Source organism: Phocoena sinus, chromosome 7, assembly GCF_008692025.1.
Source record: "Phocoena sinus isolate mPhoSin1 chromosome 7, mPhoSin1.pri, whole genome shotgun sequence".
NCBI classification, from domain to species: domain Eukaryota; kingdom Metazoa; phylum Chordata; class Mammalia; order Artiodactyla; family Phocoenidae; genus Phocoena; species Phocoena sinus.
In genome coordinates, this window is record NC_045769.1 from 28088305 (window position 1) to 28110000 (window position 21696).

General features: G+C 38.1%; 1 protein-coding gene across 1 annotated transcript in view; it reads right to left on the bottom strand.

Moving 5' to 3' along the window:
- Positions 1–5421: 5421 nt before the first annotated feature.
- PTH2R (parathyroid hormone 2 receptor) overlaps positions 5422–21696 on the bottom strand; it is a 105811-nt gene continuing 89536 nt past the window's right edge. The window contains exons 10-13 of the mRNA XM_032637652.1: positions 12038–12132; positions 9087–9225; positions 6991–7032; positions 5422–5887 (exon numbers count right to left, since the gene is read on the bottom strand). Coding sequence (XP_032493543.1) covers positions 5492–5887; positions 6991–7032; positions 9087–9225; positions 12038–12132 — 672 coding nt within the window. The 3' untranslated portion in view covers positions 5422–5491. The remainder of the gene's footprint in view (positions 5888–6990; positions 7033–9086; positions 9226–12037; positions 12133–21696) is intronic.

Below are 21696 nucleotides of genomic sequence, written 5' to 3' on the forward strand. Positions count from 1 at the left end.
ATAAGGACATTTACCATTTTGCCTGGCTCTACACCATTTACAGATACTTCCATTGCTGTGAGTGATTTTTATAATAGTGAATAAATAGAAGCCCTACATAAAAGTTCTCTTTAAATGCCAGAGAGATGAGTAATCTAAAGGTAAAGTTGTTCAAAGTCATTTTTGCAACAATACGGGGGCAAATTTTCCATGGTCTCATTAGGCAGCTTAAGAATAGGACTTAGATATTATCAAGATTCTTTAGCTATATACGCAGGATAGAAACACTTATTTAATGGCTTGGAAATCTATGTGTCAAATATGAAAGTAAAAATAATGCTCCTTATGTTTAAAAATATATTGTATATTCAGAAAAGAAATACATCATGGGAAGCAGCTCCTCCTGTTTACATATTTACTGAAACTACATTTCCTTTAATAACTTGAGTCATTGATGTTGCACCTAATTCCTTATAATAATACTTTATTTTTACCAGGATTGAAGAATCCAAAACAAAACATGATCTGTGGTCTTTCTCTGGGTAGAAAACTGGGATTTCATTTGTAAAATAAGTAACTAAGAACAGATCATGTGCAAAGATTGGAGTATTGCATGTTAACTGGTGAAGAATAACTGAATTCCTTAGGAGTCAGAGCTTTTAGAGACGCTCTTCTGCATTCTGTGCCTTTAATTATATGACCTTCTCTTTTTTATTTTATCCCTCCTTACTGTTTATAATGTAAATATTAGCTCCTACATTAAGGTCAGTACGTTTTTAGAAGGGACCAAAGAGAAAAAATTTTATACTTACACAATGTTGAATTTATCATTTAATAATTTGACTTTATTATAATATTTATTACTACCTTCCCTAACAATATAGGTTAACAATATAAAATTGTCATTATTGTAAATCAAAGTGATTGAATATATTAATAACTTTTAACTATTAATTCCAAAGGAAGACTTTAGGAAAACAGGGATCAGCTATTTGGTTAGTAAATAAAATTGTCACTTGGAAATCCATTTTACTTTAAAATATATGCTGATACTTGTTATACAAATTGTTTCTGAAAAAGACCTTAATAAAATTCAGTTCTTATGTTTTCTTCTGTGGGGCATTAAGGGAAACTTACCTTGTTTACTGTACATCAAATTAAAAAGTTAACAAAATACTACTTTACATACCAACTGTCAATAAACACAGTATGCATATGTTCTTAAAAAATAGGATTTAGACCTTTATAAACTTAAGTTAGATATTTTGGGTGAAATTTTAAAAAGAGCTTAGAGTCAAAAGTTTTTTTTTTTATTTTGATAGTCATGAAATACTGGGAGATAAAAATGCTTTTATTAAAAACCATAATCATGTTATTATTTCTTTTTTACATTCTTGTAACTATTGCTAATTCTACCATCAAAATAGTTGAAACTAAATTTTTTTATTTCCTCATTGACTTGCCATACTATTAAGCTCTTGATAAAGAAAGTAAAAAAGGGCCACATGGGTGAGAGAACAATCAGGGGCCTTGGAGTCAAACTGAACTGGGTTCAAATCCTGACTCAGCTACTTTGATCTGGAGCAAATCATTTAACTTCTGATTATCATGACATTTTTGAAATGGTGATAACTGCATCATAGTGTGTGATGAAGATTATATGATAAAATATACTGAAAATACTGAGCTCAGTTCTTAAAACAACGCCAATGTATATTGACTGTTTATCTATGCTATTTCTAAACTGCCCATCTGTTCAGCATAGAACTTCTGGGAAGAGCAGGTTAGAGATTTACTGGGCAATTGCTTCCCTGTGTGTCTTAGGGAGAGGGTCCAAGAGTGGAGGACATAGGCAGAACAGGTCTAAAGAGAGAAAAAATGAACTAAAATATTTAATAACTCATTAGAAAAAATGAGACTGTCCTCCACAGATTTTTGAATAAACTCAACCATATATTTACTTTTCTAAAATGAAATAATCGCTGGTAAGAAAGTGAGTTCTAATGACCATACTACCCAAGACAATCTATGGATTCAATGCAATCCCTATCAAACTACCAATGGCATTTTTCACAGAACTGGAACAAAATAATTTAATATTTATATGGAAACACAAAAGACCCCGAATAGCCAAAACAATCTTAAGAAAGAAGAACAGATCTGGAGGAATCATGGTCCCTGACTTCAGACTATACTACAAAGCTACAGTAATCAAAATAGTATGGTACTGACACAAAAACAGACACAGAGGTCAATGGAACAGGATAGAAAACCCAGAAATAAACCCACACACCTATGGTCACTTATGACAAACAAGGCAAGAATATACAATGGAGAAAAGACAGAATCTTCAATAAGTCGTGCTGGGAAAACTGGACAGCTACATGTAAAAGAATGAAACCAGAACATTCTCTAACACCATACACAAAACTAAACTCAAAATGGATTAAAGACCTAAATGTAAGACTGAATACTATAAAACTCCTAGAGGAAACCATAGACAGGACACTCTTTGACATAAATCATAGCAATATATTTTGGATGTCTCCTAGAGTAATGAAAACAAAAATAAACAAATGGGACCTAATTAAACTTAAAAGCTTTTGCACAGCAAAGGACACTATAAACAAAATTAAAAGACAACCTGTGGAATGGAAGAAAATATTTGCAAGTGATACAATCAACAAGGGACTAATTTCCAAAATATACAAACAGCTCATACAGCTCAATATCAAAAAGAAAAAAAAACCCAATCAAAAAATGGGCAGAAGACCTAAATAGACAGTTCTCCAAAGAAGACATACAGGTGGCCAAAAGGCACAGGAAAAGATGCTCAGTGTCACTAATTATTACAGAAATGCAATCAAACTGCAATGCAGTATCACGTCACACCAGTCAGAATGGCCAACATTAAAAAGTCTACAAATAATAAATGCTGGAGAGGGTGTGGAGAAAAGGGAACCCTGCTACACTATTGGTGGGAATGTAAATTGGTGCAGCCCCTATGGAAAACAGTATGGAGTTTCCTTAAAAAACTAAAAATAGAGTTACCATATGATCCAGCAATCCCACTCCTGGACATATATCTGGAGAAAACTCTTAACTCGAAAAGATACATGCACCCCAATGTTCATTGCAGCACTATTTACAATAGCAAAGACATGGAAGCAACTTAAATGTCCATCAACAGATGAATGGATAAAGAAAATGTCATATATATATATATATGTGTGTGTGTGTGTGTATGTGTGTGTGTATACACACACACACACAATGGAACATTACTCAGCCATAAAAAATGAATGAAATAATGCCATTTGCAGCAACATAGATGGTCCTAGAGATTATCATACTAAGTGAAGTAAAAGTCAGAGAAAGACAAATATCTTATGGTATTGCTTATATGTGGAATCTAAAACAAAATGAGACAAATGAACTTATCTACAAAACAGAAATAGACTCACAGACATAGAAAGCAAACTTAAGGTTACCAAAGGGGAAAGTGGTGGAGGGATAAATTAGGAATTTGGGATTAACAGATACAGGCTACTACATATAAAATAGATAAATAACAAGGACCTACTGTATAACACAGGGAGCTATATTCAATATCTTGCAATGATCTATAATGGAAAAGAATCTGAAAATATATATACACATATATATGTATATGTATAACTGAATCACTCTGCTGCACACCTGAAACATTGTAAATCAACCACACTTTAGTAAAAGAATAAAAATTACAAAAATAGAGTACTAGTTGAATGGCAATCCTTGGTAAGTACTCAATATTTTACTTGATAAAATCAATGCACAGGTATAACTTACAGTCCTAGCTGTCTAATTGGATGCAAACATTATCAAAACCTGTGCATTCAATATAGCATTGAATCAAATGAATTAAGTTTGCACAATGGCACCTTCGTAAACAGGATGGGAAGGAAATGACCTCTGTCTGTCACAGGGGAGGAAGGAAAGAATGAACATGGGAGAAAAGTGCAATATTTTTCAAGAGGGCATGTAGACATCAGAGTACCTTTTTCATCATAACACTATTTGCATATTTAAACCATTCAGCAAAGTAAGATGGATCAGCTTGACCTGTGTCATTTCACCTAAAAACACATTACTCTGTGATGTTTTCATTTCCTATGTGTATTTGGCTCTCCCATTAGAGTGGAAACTTCATGAGGGTCAGAGGCTAGACCATACTACAATAAGAGTTCCTAAAGCATTCTCTACCCAGAAGGAATTCATTTATTTTTTTGTGAATGGGCAATATATACATTGGCAACAGTATGCATATGGCTAAGAACATGGGACTTAAAGTCAGATCTGTGTCTGAAACCGTGTTCTCTCAATCACTAGCTGTGTGACTTTGGGCAAGTCATTCCACCTCTGTGAGTCATGCTGTTATCTGTAAAAAGGGGGACGGTGATAAGACTTACTCCATAACTTTGTGGTGAGGACTAAATAACGTAATGCTTGTAAAAACCTAGCAGGATGCTGGGTACCTAACATGCACTCAGTAAATGTTTCAATACTGCAATACACTGAAATTTCAAGCTCAGTGAAGTTCTGGGGCTACATGCTGATCTCTGTAGATGTGGAGAAGAGACATTTGGTTGATTCCCAAAAACAAAGGTAGGTGCTAAGAGAACATTTTAAAAAGTGACCCAAAATATATTTTTAAAACAAACTTTTAATTTATCCCACATGCCATCTGGAATAGAGTAACAGAACAAAGAAAAAAAATATAGAAGCAGTGTGACTATCATTATAAATGATTACAAACAAAATCAGCTTGCAGATACAAGCTCACTGACTAAGAAAACCTTGTGACATGTCAAGGTTTACAAAAGAGTGAAGACTTGAGATTTGGCTGGTCACAGAGGGGACATTCAAACAGAGGAATACGTGCAATATTCTTTTTTGAGTAATTTTCCTTATTCCTAGAAACAAGTTTCTCACACAGTTATTATTTTAACAAAGTCCAGCCAGCTTATCTTCCAGTGTGTACTTGTTCCGAGATCTTTAATCTTTCAAAGCATTTTCAGATCCTAATTGCTCCGATGAACAGGCTAAATGAATGCAATGATAGAGGTCCCTTAAAGTGAGAAAGAGAATACTAATTTGTTAAAAAGAAAATGACACATACTAAATGATCTCTATCATATTTCGAGTGATATTTATGAGAGAAAACTAGAGTCGAGCAACTGAAACGTTTGTTCTACCCAAAAGTAGCAGAAAAATGAACAATCACAGAGCAAGTACTACAGGTACTACACATCAATTCAGAAGAGAATGTGATGCCAAAATAAGGTAATTATTCCACTGACACTTCTCCTTTTGTGGCTTTAGTATTTACAGGAGCCAATTCATAGAGCCTAAAAAGGCTGTGAACACTTGAATCCTGACTGTTCAGCTCTGGGGCTCAAGCAGAGGGACGCTAGCCAAGCTCCTCTGCCACAGCCAGATGGATCAGCTCCTATAAGACACAAATGTTGATTCACAGCGCATCTTCGGTTTCTCCTTTGCTTCCTTCAGGGTCTGGGTTAAATTCTAATGGCGTGGATGACTCCTCCATTGGAATCGCATCTCCCTGCTTCCTGTCACTTTCCTTGGTCTCTGCATGTATCAAGTGTGGCAAGCAGTCCTGCTCCGAGTTACTCCAGACGTAGCCGGGTAAAGTCACGTGGTTGTCGGGCTGCCGGCTGGCCGTCTCGGCCGCTTTGCGGGAGATTAGCACCATGCGCGTGCTGGCCGCCACCTGCGACTGGCTGCTGGTGCTGGGCGTCACGGTAGTGAGCACGGAGCCGTATCTGTGGCCGCCGCATGGGGGCGTCCTTTTCCAGTCCACAGAGAGATTCCACCGACTCCACATCTTCTTCACCTCAGACTGAACCTAAACCGCAAGGACCATATTGTGCATCAGAAACCATCAGAGATCCTGGAACCTTGTTAGATGGATGTCTGCCTGATTTCAATGATAGTAATAATCACTAAGGTTCCACTGTGCGCCAGGGACTTTATATATACAGTTGACCCTTGAAGAACACAGGGCTTAGGGGTGTCCGCATGCCCCTGAAAATCCCCTATGACTTCACAATTGGCCTTCTATATCTGGGGTTCTGCATTGGTGGATTCAACCAACCCCAGATGGTGCAGGACTGTAGTACGTATTGAAATGCAGCCAATACATATATCTGACTCATGGGAGAGGAAAAGAGGACATGGGGTTGGAGGAGAAAATGGGATAAGTAGTGCCAGCTAAGGCTGTGGACGGGCATGGAAGGTACTCAGCTGGAAATGTAACTGTAACACCATCGCTTCTGCATGGGCATACGAAGGAGGGAAATTGAGAAAAGGACTGGATGGTGAAAAGTGGGTGCTGCAAGGGCATTCATTGTAGGGTGGGGCTCTTGTTTCCATTCTTGCTGCTGAAGATTCAATTCTGCTATTGCAACTTTCCAGAAGGGAGCTTTTTGAAAGTTCCATTGGAAGCAGTGGAAACCTGGTAAGCTGATGTCATCTAAAAGATAGGTACCATTCTTTCTCTCCAGCCAACTCCTAAATGAACTGAAATTGTCCCATCACCATCTTGTAGTTTAAAAAATGTCAAAATGTTCTAATGGATTATTCCCAGGGAAAGTTATATTTGAGTTTCTTATAGAACTTGAAATAAAATATAAGTTGAAGCATTGACTGGAATATGAAGTTCACGGTCCTTCCAAGTATCGATCTGCATTCCAGTTAAGTTGGGTTTTTGATATCAAGGGTTGCAACTGAATTGACATTGAAAAGTGCTGGAAGAGGAAGACCTTGGCTTATTTACATGAATTCTTCCTTTCTCAAAATAATTTATGATTAAAATATCTCCCTTCTCTGTGTCCACTTTGTCCTGTAACCCCTGAGGATTCTAAAGAGATTCCGGTCACATTGCGATGGCCATTTACGAGCTTACTCGGAGCTAGACCTGCAGGAGGTATGGGGTTCCTTCAAACTTACCTCTCCATTGCAGTAGCAGTAGATGATAGACACAAAGAAACCCTGGAGGAGAAAATAGAATGTTTTAATTAATTAATTTTAATTATGAAGATCACAGCACTAAAGTGTCTTGTGCCACAATGCGTAAGTTGAAAAACTGGGTTCTTTTTTAATGATTCCTCCAGAAAATTATGCAAATTATCTCTCCTAATATTTCGAAATCCTTAAATATACATGAAATTTGTCTGAGATCTTTCCTTGGTATGAACTGAACCAAATAACTAAATAAAACACGCCAAGATACATGAAGAACTGGTTTTTGTTACATTCGTTTCATGGGTTGCCACCCCAGGACCACAGAACATCCCCCAGTCAGTAAGTGAAATTTTTACACTGTGAATGCTGGAAACTACAGACATAGGGTCTTATAAGGTGAAAACACACAGAAACTTTTTTTTCACTCGTTCAAAAATATTTATTGAGTTTATACAGTGTGAAATGCTCAGCATGACAGGGATAAACAACTTAATCAAGACAGACAAAGTCCCTGTTCTCTTAGGGCTTACATCCTAGTAGGAAATACAGATGGATAAAATATAAACAAATAGGGGCTTCCCTGGTGGCGCAGTGGTTGGGAGTCTGCCTGCTAATGCAGGGCACATGGGTTCGAGCCCTGGTCTGGGAGGATCTCACATGCTGCAGAGCAACTAGGCCTGTGAGCCACAACTACTGAGGCTGCGCGTCTGGAGCCTGTGCTCCGCAACAAGAGAGGCCGTGATAGTGAGAGGCCCATGCACTGCGATGAAGAGTGGCCCCCGCTTGCCACAACTAGAGAAAGCCCTCGCACAGAAACGAAGACCCAGCACAGTAAAAATAAATGAATTAATTAAAATATAAACAAATAGCCACAGGAGAAAAATGTAAGATGATAAGATAAAGGCCATGCAGGCAAAGCAAGTGGTATTGAAAAAGAAGATGGAGAAGATCTATCAAAGGGAGAACTCAATGAAGACCTCCCTGAGGGGGAGACATTTAAGCTGGTTTGAGTGAGAAGAAGAAGCCAGGCCATGTGAATATTAGAGGGAAGAGCATTCCAGGCAAAGGAAACAGCAAGTACAAACCCCTGAGGCAGAAACAAACTTGAGGTACAGAAATTGTGGAAGAGCTAGTGTGGCTCAAACTTAGTGGGCATCAGGGAGCATGGTGTGAGGTGAGGTCACAGCTGGGCAGGCTCCCCGCCAGGGAGGGCTGTGCACACCAGGAAACTGCGTTTGGATTTTATTCTGACTGCAATGAGAAGCCTCTGGATATGTTCAGCAGTTCAGTGACATTATCAGATTTATTTGTTTATTTTTATTTTATTTTTTTCCAGTACGCGGGCCTCTCACTGTTGTGGCCTCTCCCGTTGCGGAGCACAGGCTCTGGACGCGCAGGCTCAGCGGCCATGGCTCACGGGCCCAGCCGCTCCGCGGCATGCGGGATCTTCCCGGACCGGGACACGAACCCGCGTCCCCTGCATTGGCAGGCGGACTCTCAAGCACTGCGCCACCAGGGAAGCCCTATCAGATTTATTTTTAAGATTCTTCAGACTATTGTATGGAGACTAGATTGAAGGCAGGAGGTGGCAGCAAAGGAGTAGCAGGAAGAAGAGTTAGGGGGCGCCTGTAGCCTCCACGTGAGGGAAATGGTATCATGCTTTCAAATGAGATCAAATATAAGGAAGCAACCTCTTCCTCTTACTTGTCTCCCTTTCTCTTTTTTCCTCTCCCCTGCCTATCCCTTCTTTTGCTTTCATTGACTTTCCATACACACACACACACACACACACACACGCACACGCACACGCACACGCACACACACACATTCCTGCTCTGTAGGTGTCACATATTTTACAACAATGTGCTTTCTTGTCTCATAGCCCAAGCTTGTCTGTGAGAAACAGCTCCTGCTGTGGTCAGAGGTTAACCTGACTGACCGCTGCAGGATAGAAATGCGCAGGTGCCAGAAAATAGCCCCTTTCCTGGCCCTTGGGAGACAGGTGCGTGAACGCCAGAGGGAGGGGCAGAGGAAGGAAAAAAGCAAAATACAGGAATCAAATTGCTAGTAGCACACTCTACCTGAAAGGAGTTGAAAAAGAGCTCACAGTGCATCCGGATCTCCCACCCAAGCCCAGCAAAGGAGTGGGGCAGGCACACGAACACGATGTAATGCACTCCAAAGACCAGCACCAGCACCAGTGTTGATTTGGCGAGTTTCCTGGAAGAGAATGGCAAGCCTTTTAATTAGTCAATGTAGAGTGCCTTTCCATAGAGACAGCTTGCTGGAAAACATAAAGCTTATTTAGCAGAGCTACCAGGGGCTGACGTTCCCCCATCTCTCTGGATCCACTGCTTCTGCTAGTTTTTTTTCCCTCTCCCTCTTCTTCCTGTCACTTCTATACTAAATCAGGTAGTTTATTCTCACTTCCCATGATTACTATCCCCTAAGTCTCTTTAATGTCATTTCCACTCTTCTTGCTTAAAGGATACTATTTTCATAAAATTGTAAAATGCCTTTTTTTTTTCTCTGTCCTAAGTCTTCTTTAACTTCTATGTTTGAGACTTAAAGAGGTTCCACCTCCATCCTCAATAACTGTCTTTACTTTCACAGGCAGCATTTTGGCTTGTTCTGTTCATTTTAGAACCAACTACTCCCTGGTCTCTTCATACACTTGGATCTTCATTTATCATTTCATATTTTCTTATGAGCTACATGTGGTCAATACCTCTTGCCTTCCCTAAATATTCTCTGTCAAATATTCTGTCTCAAATTATCTATAGTTGTAGGTTTGTTTGTTTGTTTACAAACTAAGCAATGTGACTTTATTTCCTTTAACTGCTTCTTCATACACATTTTCTTGTGTATTTAGAGGAATCCCAGTTTCCAATATAATGGATTGACTTTAACATGGCCCCTAATGATTCCCAACCTTCTGGTATTTACATCCTTGTTAATCCTCTCTGCTTGAGTGTGGGCAGGACTTGGGACTTACTTCTAACCAATCAGTTATGGCCAAGATGGTGGGATGCCACTTCTGTGACTATGTTGTCCGAGAGTGTAACATACATTTTAGTAGCAGACTCTCTCCCTTGTTTGATTCAGTGAAGCAAGTTGTGAGCTGCTCTACTAAGAGGCCCATGTGGCAAGGAGAGGTGGCATCTGACCAACCCAGCAAGAACATAAATCCTGTCAACAATCACGTGAGCTTAAGAGTGGATTTTTTCCCCAGTCCAACCAACTGACATCCCAATTATATCCTTGTAAAGAGACCCAGAAGCTGAGGACCCAGCTAAGTCACGCCCAGATTTCTGACAAGCAGAAACCATGAAATAGCCAGTGTGTTGTTTTAAAGCCACTAAGTTTGTGGTAATTCATTTTGCAGCAATAAAGAGCTACTCTATGACCCAAGCACATCATTTTCTAGTTAGGTTTTGTTTTTTTGCATTTTTTTATCCAAGAAACAGCCAAATCAGGTTTCTTCTTTATTTCTCAAATATCCCTCTTTTTCTAAGAATCATTAATGCCCCAGTAATCTCAAATGATTATAACCTTCTTCCTTTCCTCACTAGTCTTTCTTTCAGTTTCTTTCTTCCTTTCTCCCTCCCTCCCTCTCCCTCTTTCCCTTTTTCTTTCTTTCTTTCTTTCCTTTTCTTTCCTTCTCTCTCTCTCTCTTTCTTTCTTTCTTTCCCTACTTACTTATTATTTTTTTTTTTTTTGCAAATAAGCTGTCTATTCTGTCTCGGTTTTAAGATAATCCACTCTTTGTTCTCTCCAGCGTTTCTCAAATCTCCTCAGCAACTTTCTACTGAAAGTATAATTTCACATCATTCAGAAATTCTAGAAATTAGTAGCTTTTATTCAGAACTATAGAAATAAGTAGCTTTTATTCAGAATGAGAGAAATAAGTAGCCTTGATTCAGAACTAGAGAAATAATTAGCTTTCAAACACCACTGCACTTTTTCATTTTATGAAGAATGAAAGGCTACTTACATTTTCCATTTTTTATCCTCCTTTGACCTTTGTCTTCACCAATGGAATGAGACATGAGACAAGCTATTCTAGTATAGCACAGACCCTTCACTGTAAACGTAGGCATGATTTTAATACTACCACTTGCAGCATATTGAAAATGACTGGAGCTAGCAGCTGATGGTTTGTTCATATTGTGCATCCTATTCTAGACTTCAGTCCATCTGTATCTGTACTCTTTTCTCCCTGACAGTAAATGCTGCCTACACGGTGCACGGGAATGATTCCACAAAGGACTTAGAGAACGTTTGTGAGAGAAGATCGAAATGTTGACTATGATTTCTTCCTTTCTGTGTCTGCGATAGCATTTCATGACAATGTGAGGCAGAAAGAAATAGATTCTTGTTTGGGGATTACAAAAACTAATCCACATGCACCTGACTAGTGGTGCATATGTTCAGGTAGATAGAAGCCACTTCCAAAATGATTCAGAACTTCCAAAATGATCATCGGGAGAAATGGACACATTCTTAAGATAGTTTGATAATGATTATAAATACTTAATTTGTCCTTTTCTTCAGCAAAGACTGAATAACAGACCTCCTTCAATCAGTACATTTGAAAGTTCTTAAAAATCAATATTTGGGAGGTACCAATTTGATGGGAAGATTGGAAACAATATAGCAAATACACTTTCTTGATTTTTTTTCAGTTATGACATTATTTTAAGAAGGCAAGTGAAATTGTCTGCCAAGATCATCAACAAGAGATTACATAGTCACATAGGTTACACAGTTAATGGTAAAATCCCCGCTGCTAAGAACAGATTTTTTAAAATATACTTAGAATTTAAGCATATTGGGAAGGTTTGTTGTTATTTATATTTTCCTAAAATATATATATACTTTTCTGATAAATAACACAAGCACAATAAAACCAAACGAAAATACACATTCACAATTTAGTCTCTTACAGACATTTCAGATCAACTGATATCTGTCCTTTACTCTAAATAGTAACCAAAATATTTCCTCTGATGGATGTCTGTCCTGGAATTACCTGTATTGTTTCCTTGTGTCATGCCCAACCGCATTCGTCTCCCAAATTTTGGTAGCCAGAACTCTAACGGTATTCAGAAACAGAATAAAGTTCAGCTGAAAGAGAAGATAATATTACAAAGAATTATTAAGTTAGTCTTCAAGTTGTTTGTAAAAATTTACATAAATTGCACCTCTTTGTATTCAAAGACTGAACATTACCCATTCTGTAAATGTGAATGAGGAAATCTGAGGTAAGATATTGGAAAGATAGGGATTCTTGATTTGCCTTCATGAAAACACAGAGATAAAAGTTCAACAGCACTAGAAACAAGACATACCAGAGGATAATCTGCCAGAATCCATGGGGAATTTCCAAACCAAAGTTCAGATGAAGTTCTGTGGCAGACTTGCTGGATAAAGGATAATAGTTATTATACAAATGTAATTGACAGCCCTTTTTGAAATGAATTCCCAGCTTCTGTATCTATTTTAAGGAGAAGAATAATAGGGTTGCTTTGGGGATGATGTCTCTTTTAGGATGTATGAAAAGCACTGGGTGAAGTATACAAGGTTAAAAAAAAAAAAGCCAGGTAAGATGCTGTATAAGAAAAAGTCTCAGTGTAGGCAATTAAATTGAGGTGTGGGCACCACCAGACAATCACGTTCTGGCTTTAAAAAGAGGGAGGGAGGGCTTCCCTGGTGGCGCAGTGGTTGAGAGTCCGCCTGCCGATGCAGGGCACACGGGTTCGTGCCCCGGTGCGGGAAGATCCCACGTACCGCGGAGCGGCTGGGCCCGTGAGCCATGGCCGCTGAGCCTGCGCATCCGAAACCTGTGCTCCGCAAAGGGAGAGGCCACAGCAGTGAGAGGCCGTACCGCAAACAAAAAAATAAAATAAAAAAAAGGGGGGGGGGAGGGAAAGTATTGGTGGGATAAGACATTTTATGTCCAAGGGCCTCAAGGATCAGTGAAGAGGTCCAAAATGAAGAGGAAGAAAAGATCTCCAGGTCAGGGGTGATAAGGAGGTAGAAGCCCGAACCCCTTGGGTCCCTTAATTCAGGGAGATGTCTACAGTCCAGGAAGCGCTAGTACTTAGGAATAATGGAATTGTGGATTGCCAAGAGTGGGTTTCTGTTAATGCCAGAGCAACAGCTAGAAGAGAGGACCCATCAACTCTGCATTCCTGGGGATAAATTATCCTGCAGAGTCTCCAATCACTTCTGGAATTTGGAGAATTTTGGTATTGGGTGATTCATGTGCCCCACGACCCAAACTAGTTGATTATCTGCATCAGCCCTTAATTCCAACCACCTTCTTGGCCATCCTACCACTGACTACCCCATGGGCAACTCTCACCAATTTCACAGCCTCCTACAAGAACTGGGGTCTGGCTTTTCAATAAGTGGTGCTGGGAAAACTGGACAGTTACATGCAAAAGAATGAAATTAGAACACTCCCTAACACGATACACAAAAATAAACCCAAAATGGATGAAAGACCTAAATGGAAGGCCAGACACTAAAAAACTCTTAGAGGAAAACATAGGCAGAACACTCTATGACATAAATCACAGCAAGATCCTTTTTGACCCACCTCCTAGAGAAATGGAAATAAAAACCAAAATAAACAAATGGGACCTAATGAAACATAAAAGCTTTTGCACAGCAAAGGAAACCATAAACAAGATGAAAAAACTATCCTCAGAATCAGATAAAATATTTGCAAACGAAGCAACTGACAAAGGATTAACCTCCAAAATATACAAGTAGCTCATGCAGCTCAATATCAGAAAAACAAACAACCCAATCCAAAAATGGGCAGAAGACCTAAACAGACATTTCTCCAAAGAAGATATACAGATTGACAATGAACACATGAAAGAATGCTCAACATCACTAATCATTAGAGAAATGCAAATCAAAACTACAGTGACGTATCACCTCACACTGGTCAGAATAACCATCATCAAAAAAATCTACAAACAATAAATGCTGGAAAGGGTGTGGAGAAAAGGGAACTCTCTTGCACTGTTGGTGGGAATGTAAATTGATACAGCCATTATGGAGAACAGTATGGAGGTTCCTTAAAAAACTAAAAATAGAACTACCATATGACCCAGCAATCCCACTATTGGGCATATACCCTGAGAAAACCATAATTCAAAAAGAGTCATGTACCACAATGTTCATTGCAGCACTATTTACAATAGCCAGGACATGGAAGCAACCTACGTGTCCATTGACAGATGAATGGATAAAGGAGATGTGGCACATGTATACAATGGAATATAACTCAGCCATAAAAAGAAACGAAATTGAGTTATTTGTAGTGAGGTGGATGGACCTAGAAACTGTCATAAAGAGTGAAGTAAGTCAGAAAGAGAAACACAAATACTGTATGCTAACACATATATGTGGAATCTAAAAAAAAAAAAAGAAAATGGTTCTGACGAACATAGGGGCAGGACAGGAATAAAGACACAGATGTAGAGAATGGACTTGAGGACACGGGACGGGGAAGGGTAAGCTGGGATGAAGTGAGAGAGTGACAGTGACATATATACACTACCAGATGTAAAACAGATAGCTAGTGGGAAGCAGCTGCATAGCACAGGGAGATCAGCTCGGTGCTTTGTAACCACCTAGAGGGGTAGATAGGGAGGGTGGGAGGGAGACGCAAGAGGGAGGGGATATGGGGATATATGTATATATATATCTGATTCAGTTTGTTATAGCAGAAACTAACACAACAATATAAAGCAATTATACTCCAGTAAAGACTAAAAAAAAAAAAAAAAAGAACTGGGCGCTGGGTCTTGATCCCCATACCCTAGAGGAAGGACAGAGCTGTGCTGTGAAATTGTGGAAGAAGGATGTTTTCAGGCTAATAAGAGCTACTAGTTATTGAACACTGCCTAGTTTAAATGCTCACATAAATATGATACAGGAATTTTTATTATGCCCATTTATTATGAATGAAGAAACTCTAGCTCAAAGAGATTAACTGATTTGACCTAGACTACCCAGCTATCAGGGGGAATTTGAACCAGGCCTATGTGAGTCTGTATTGTGAATTCTTAACCACTACCTTTATTTTTTAATTAAATTTAACTTTTTATTTATTGAGGTAACATTGGTTTATAACATTATATGTTTCATGTGTACAACATTTAGACTTCTGTATATACTACAGCATGCTCACTACAAAAAGGTAGTTTCTATCCATCCCCTTTACCCATTTCGTCCTCCCCACACCTTTCCCTTCTGGTAAACACTACTGTGTTCTCTGCATCTAGGTGTTTGTTTTTATTTGGTTTGTTCATTTATTTTGTTTTGGGGGGATATTGTTTTTGCTTTTATATTCCACATGTAAGTGAAATCATACAATATTTGTCTTTCTGATTTACTTCAGTTAGCATAATACCCTCAAGGTCCATCAACGTTGTCACAAATGGCAAGATTTCTTCTTTTTATGGCTGAGTAGTATTTCATTGTGTCTGAATAGACAGATAGATAGATACAGATATAGATATATAGATACAGATATAGATACGGATATCATACGGATATCATACCTTCTATACCTATTCAATGGGCACTTAGGTTATCTCCATATCTTGGCTATTGTAAAAAGTGCTGTGATGAATATAGGGGTACATATACTTCGAATTAGTGTCTTTGTATTCTTCATGTAAATACCTAGAAGTGGAATAGCTAGGTCATATGGTAGTTCTGTTCTTAATTTTCTGAGGAATCTCTATATTGTTTTCCATAGTAGCTACACCAATTCACATTCCCACCAACAATATGTAGAGTTCTCTTTTCTCCACATCCTCTCCAACACTCGTTATTTCTCATTTTTCTTGATAATAGCCATTCCAATGGGCATGGAATGATATCTCATTGTGGTTTTAATTTGCATTTACCAAATAATTAGTGATATTCAACATCTTTTAGTGTGCTCGTTTGCTCTGTATGTCTATTCAGCTCCTCTACCCAAGTTTTGTTGTTGAGTTGTGCAAGTTCTTTATATATTTTGGATATTAATCCCATTATTGGGTACATGATTTGCAAATATCTTCTCCCATTTGGTAGGTTGTCTTTTTTATTGTTGATAGTTTCCTTTGCTATACAGAAGCTTTATAGTTTGCTGTAGTCCCATTTGTTTATTTTTGCTTTTGTTTCCCTTGCCTGAGGACACATATTCAGAAAGATATTGCTAAGACCAATGCCAAAGAGTATATTGCATATGTTTTCTTCTAGGGGTTTGTGGTTTCAGGTCTTACACTTAAGTCTAATCCATTTCGAGTTGATTTTTGTGTGTTGTGTGAGATAGTGGTCCACTTTCATTCTTTTGCATGTGGCTGTTCAGTTTTCCCAACACCATTTATTGAAAAGACCATCCTTTTCCATTGTATATTCTTTGCCCCTTTGTTTTAAATTAATTGTCCATATATGTGTGGTTTTATTGCTGGTCTCTCAATTCTGTTCCATTTATCTGTGTGACTCTTTTTCTGCCAATACCATGCTGTTTTGATTACTATAGCTTTGTAATACAGTTTGAAATCAGGGAGTGTGACATCACCAGCTTTGTTCTTTTCTTTTGGGATTTCTTTGGCTATTCAGGGATCTTTTGTGGCTCTATACAAATATTTGGATTTTTATATTCTAGTTCTTTGAACAATGTCCTTGGGATTTTATGGGTATTGCACTGAATATGTATATTGCTTTAGGTAATGTAGACATTTTAACAATGTTACTTCTTCCAATCCATGAGCATAGAACATCTTTCCATTTCTTTGCATAGCCTTCAGTTTCTTTCAGGTTGTCTTATAGTTTTCAGTGTACATGTTTTTCACCTCCTTGGTTAAATTTATTCCTAGGTATTTTATTCTTTTTGTTGCAATTGTAAATGGGATTGTTTTCTTAATTTCTCTTTCTGCTAGTCCATTGTTAGTGTATAGAAATGCAACAGATTTTTGTGTGTTGATTTGTATCCTGCAACTGTACTGAATTTGTTTATTAGTTCTAACAGGGTTTTTTGTGGAATCTTCAGGGGTTTTTATATATAAAATCATGTCATCTGCAAGTAGCATCAGTTTGACTTCTTCCTTTTTAATTTGGATGCCTTTTATTTCTTTTTCTTGCCTAATTCCTCTGACTAGGACTTCCAATACTATGTTGAATAAAAGTGGTAAGAGTGAGCATCCTTGTCTTGCTCCTGATCTTAGATAGCTTCCAGTTCTTCCCTGTTGAATGTGTTAGCTGGGATTATGATGTTGTCATATATGGTCTTTATTATGTTGAGGTATGCTCCTTTTATACTCATTTTATTGAGAATTTTTATCATAAATGGGTGTTGAATCTTATCAGTTGCTTTTTCTGCATCTACTGAGATGATCATATGATTTTTATCTTTTATTTTGTTAATGTGGTGTATCATGATTGATTTGCAGCCATTGAATCATCCTTGAATCCCTGGAATAAATCTCACTTGATTATAAGATATGATAATCTTAATGTACTATTGTATTCAGCTTGCTAATACTTTGTTGAGGATTTTTGCATCTATGTTCATCAAAGATATTGGCGTGTAAGTTTTGTTTTTGTGTGTTGTCCTTGGTGTCAGGGTAATGTTGTCCTCATAAAATGAGTTAGAAAGCATTCTCTCCTCTTCAATATTTTGGAAGAGCTTGAGAGGATAGGTAATAAATCTTCTGAGTGTTTGCTAGATTTCACCTGTGAAACCATCTGGTTCTGGACTTTTGATTTGGGGGAGGTTTTGATTACTGTTCCAATCTCCTTAATAGTGATCAGTCTATTACAATTTTCCTATTTATTCATGATTCAGCCTTGAAAGGTTGTATAATTCTAAAAATTTGTCCATTTATTCTATATTGTCCGATTTGTTGGCATATACCTGTTCATAATATTCTATTTTAATCCTTTGCATTTCTGTGATATCCACTATTATTTCTTCTCTTTCATTTGTGATTTTATTTATCAGAGCCTTCTCTCTTTTTCTAAGTGAATCTAGCTAAAGATTTGTTAATTTTTTTTTAACATTTTCAAAGAAACAGCTCTTAGGTTCATTAATCTCTTCTGTTATCTTTTTAGTTTCTATTCATTTCTTTCCACTCTAATGTTTAGTATCTCCTTCCTTCTGCTGAATTTGGGCTTCATTTGTTTTTCTTTTCTAGTTCATTTAGGTGTAAAGTTAGATTGGTTATATGAGATTTTTCTTGTTTCTTGAGGTGGGCCTGTATTGCTATAAACGTCCCTCTTTGTACCTCTTTTGCTGCATCCCATGGATTTTGGCATGTTGTATTTTCACTTTCATTTGTCTTAAGGTATTTTAAAATTTCTACTTTGATTTCTTCTTTGACTCAATATTTGTTCAGTTGCATGTTGTTTAGTCTCCACATATTTATGATTTTTCCAGCTTTCTTCTTGTAGTTGATTTCTAGTTTCATCAGAAAAGATGCTGTTATTTTTTCAATCTTCTTAAATTTATTGAGACTGGTTTTGGGTCCCAACTTTTGGTCTGTCCTTGAAAATGTTCCATGTGCACTTGAAAAGAATGTGTATTCTGCTACATTTGGGTGGAATGTTCTGTATAAATCTATTAAGTCTACCTGGTCTAATGTTTTACAGCTGCTGTTTGCTTGTTAAGTTTCTGTCTGGATGATCTATCCCTTGATGTAAGTGGGGTGTTAAAGTCCCCAACTATCACTGTGTTGCTGTCAATTTTTTCCTTTTGGTCTGTTAATTTCTTTATATATTTTGGTGATCATATGTTAGGTGCATGTTGGTGTCATCCCCTTTATCGTTATATAATGTCCATCTTTGTCTCTTGTTACCTCTTTTGGCTGGAAATCTATTTTGTCTGCTATGAGTATGGCTACATCACTTTTGCTTGGCTGCCATTTACTTGGAGTATCATCTTCCATCCCTTCACTAGAGTCTATGTTTGTCTTTAAAGCTGACATAAGTCCCCTGGAGACAGCATTTCATTGGGTCATGTTTTTTTAATCCATCCGGCCACTTTGTGTCTTTTGATTGGTGAATTGAATCCATTTTCATTTTGGGTGATTATTGATAAATGAGGACTTAGCACTGCCATTTTATCTTTTATTTTCTAGTTGCTCTATATCTCCATTATTTCTTTTTCCTTGTGTTTCTGACTGCCATTTTAGTTTGGTGGCTTTCTATGATATTTTCTCAGTTTCCTTTTTTTTATGTTTCATGTCTCTGCTCTAGATTTATGCTTTCTGGTTACCATAACGTTTGTTTAAAATTCTCATAGATAAAATTGTTCTTTTTCTGCCAATAGCATCTTATCTTCATTTGACTACATGACTTCTGTACTTTCCTCTTCCATTTTTATGTTTCTGTCATCTCAAATTATCCCTTTATATGTTGTGAGTTTGTGACCAACTTGAAATAGCTATAGTTGTTTTTACTGCTTTTTTCACCTTTAACCTCTGTGTTATTCTGATACAGAGTTGCAAGTTTCTGATTCTACTGATCACCTTACTCAAAGTTTTGCACACTTTTACCTTTTCGTTTAGGAAGAACAGCTCCTTTCAACATTTCTTATGAGGCAAATCTGATACGAATGCACTCCCTCAGCTTTTGTTTGTCTGAGAAATTTTATTTCTCCTTCATATCTAAATGATAACTTTGCCAGATTATTTCTGGCTGACAGTTTTTATCTTTCAATATTTTGAGTACATCATTCCACTCTCTCTTGGCTTGTAGAGTTTCTGCTGAGAAATCTGCTGATATCCTAACTGGGGTTCCTTTGTAGGTTGCCAGTCTTTTCCCCTGGCTCCCTTTAAAATTCTTTCTTTGTCATTTATTTTGACAGCTGTAATATAATGTGTTGTGGAGAAGGTTTTTTCACATTGAAGTAATTAGTTGTTCTCCCAGCTTCATGGACTTCTATATCCAGTTCCTTCCTCAGGTTTGGAAATTTTTCTGCTCTTATTTCTTTAAATAAACTTTCTCCTCCCTTCTTCCACTCTTCTCCTTCTGGTATACCCATTAACATAATGCTGCTCTTCCTAATAGAGTCAAATAGTTCTCAAAGAATGTCTTCTTTTTTTAAGATTTTAATTCTCTCTTCCTTCTATCCGTATCATTTCTAGATTCCTATCTTCAAGCTCACTAGTCTCTCTTCCATATCATCTGCTCTATTTCCAGTGCTTTCCTCATCTCATTTATCAAGTCCTTCAGGTCCAGAGTTTCGCTTTGGTTCTTTCTTAGAGTTTCAGTCTCTTTGGCAAAATATTCCTTCTGTTCATCAATTTTATTCCTGAGCTTATTGAACTGCCTTCCTATATTTTCCTTTAGTTCACTGAGTTTCTTTATGACAGCTATTTTGAATACTCTATCAGTAAGATTGCAATATTCTGTGGCTCTAAGTTTGGTTTTTGGAGAACTGTCACTTTCTTTTTGTGATACAGTGTTACCATCGTTCTTCATTGAGCTTGATGAGTTGTTCTTCTACCAGCATATTTGAAGTAGAGGACACCTTTCTTCTTTAGGTAAAGCTTTTAAAAAAAAAAAAAAACTTGATTCAAAAGATTCAACAGATTAGTAACTAGAGGCCTCTCTTGTTTTCCAGTAGGGGTGATATAGCACAAGTTTTTGGTCACTTATCTGAGCTGCTTCTGGTTATATTTGAGCATCAGCATTTTCCGCTCTCCACCACCTCTATCAGAGGTGTCATCCATTGCCCTGGTTGTCGCTGCTTGTGCCTCTGGGGTCATTAATGCATTGCTGCTGCTGGCATCACTACCTGGGACATTGGGTTAGTGGGTACTTCTCCTATGTCCAGGGGCTCATGCTCCACTACCCCCCGGCAGGGTGGGGAGGGTAGGTAGCCAGGGTTCCAGGTGTCCTTACCATGTCCAGGGTTGTCAGGCTCATAGGCACTGCCACTGTGGATAGGGGCAGGCAGGGGGATCCAGAGTAATAGGCATCTCCATAACTGGAAGGACAAGGTCATAGGCCCACTGTCACTGTTGCCTGGATCTCTTTGGCCAGGGGCACCACTTTGGCTGGAGGGCTGGAGTCATATGTTCTGCTTCCCCTGATATTACCAGGTTCTCTGGGGCTGCAGGCTCAGTTACCATGGCTGAGGGTCCAGGATCATAGGCACCACCTCTGCTGTTCTGCCTGGTTCTGCCTCTTCCATGTGTTTCAGCCCACCCACCTTTAGATGTGTGGGATTCTCTGATGTCCTGCTGTGTTGAGCAAAGGCACCTTTGTTGAGTTATGGATGTTTTTACTGGTTGTAGACTGAAGGGGAAAGGCAAAGAGAGTGCCACACACTGCCATGATGCTGATGTCACTCTTAACCACTATCTTATACTTTCTTTTCAGGAGGATAAAAAGATTCAAAACATGAGAGTTGAGGATTTTCATTCATCCTCACCCACTACAACACCTGATTGATGTCCACATAATCTTTTTCAATAAGAAGGTGAGAAACTACTACTTGTCTATCACATGAGTGCTACTTTCTGAATGGCCAAACTTATTTCATGCTTCATTAATTCCTCTCTCCCTAAGACTATACTCCTTGGCAATACAAATGCAGCTGGGAGTGAAAATAGTGGGGAGTGATGCTGTGTAACTACTGTGTGAAGGACCAAGTGCTAGGAGCTGAAGCTG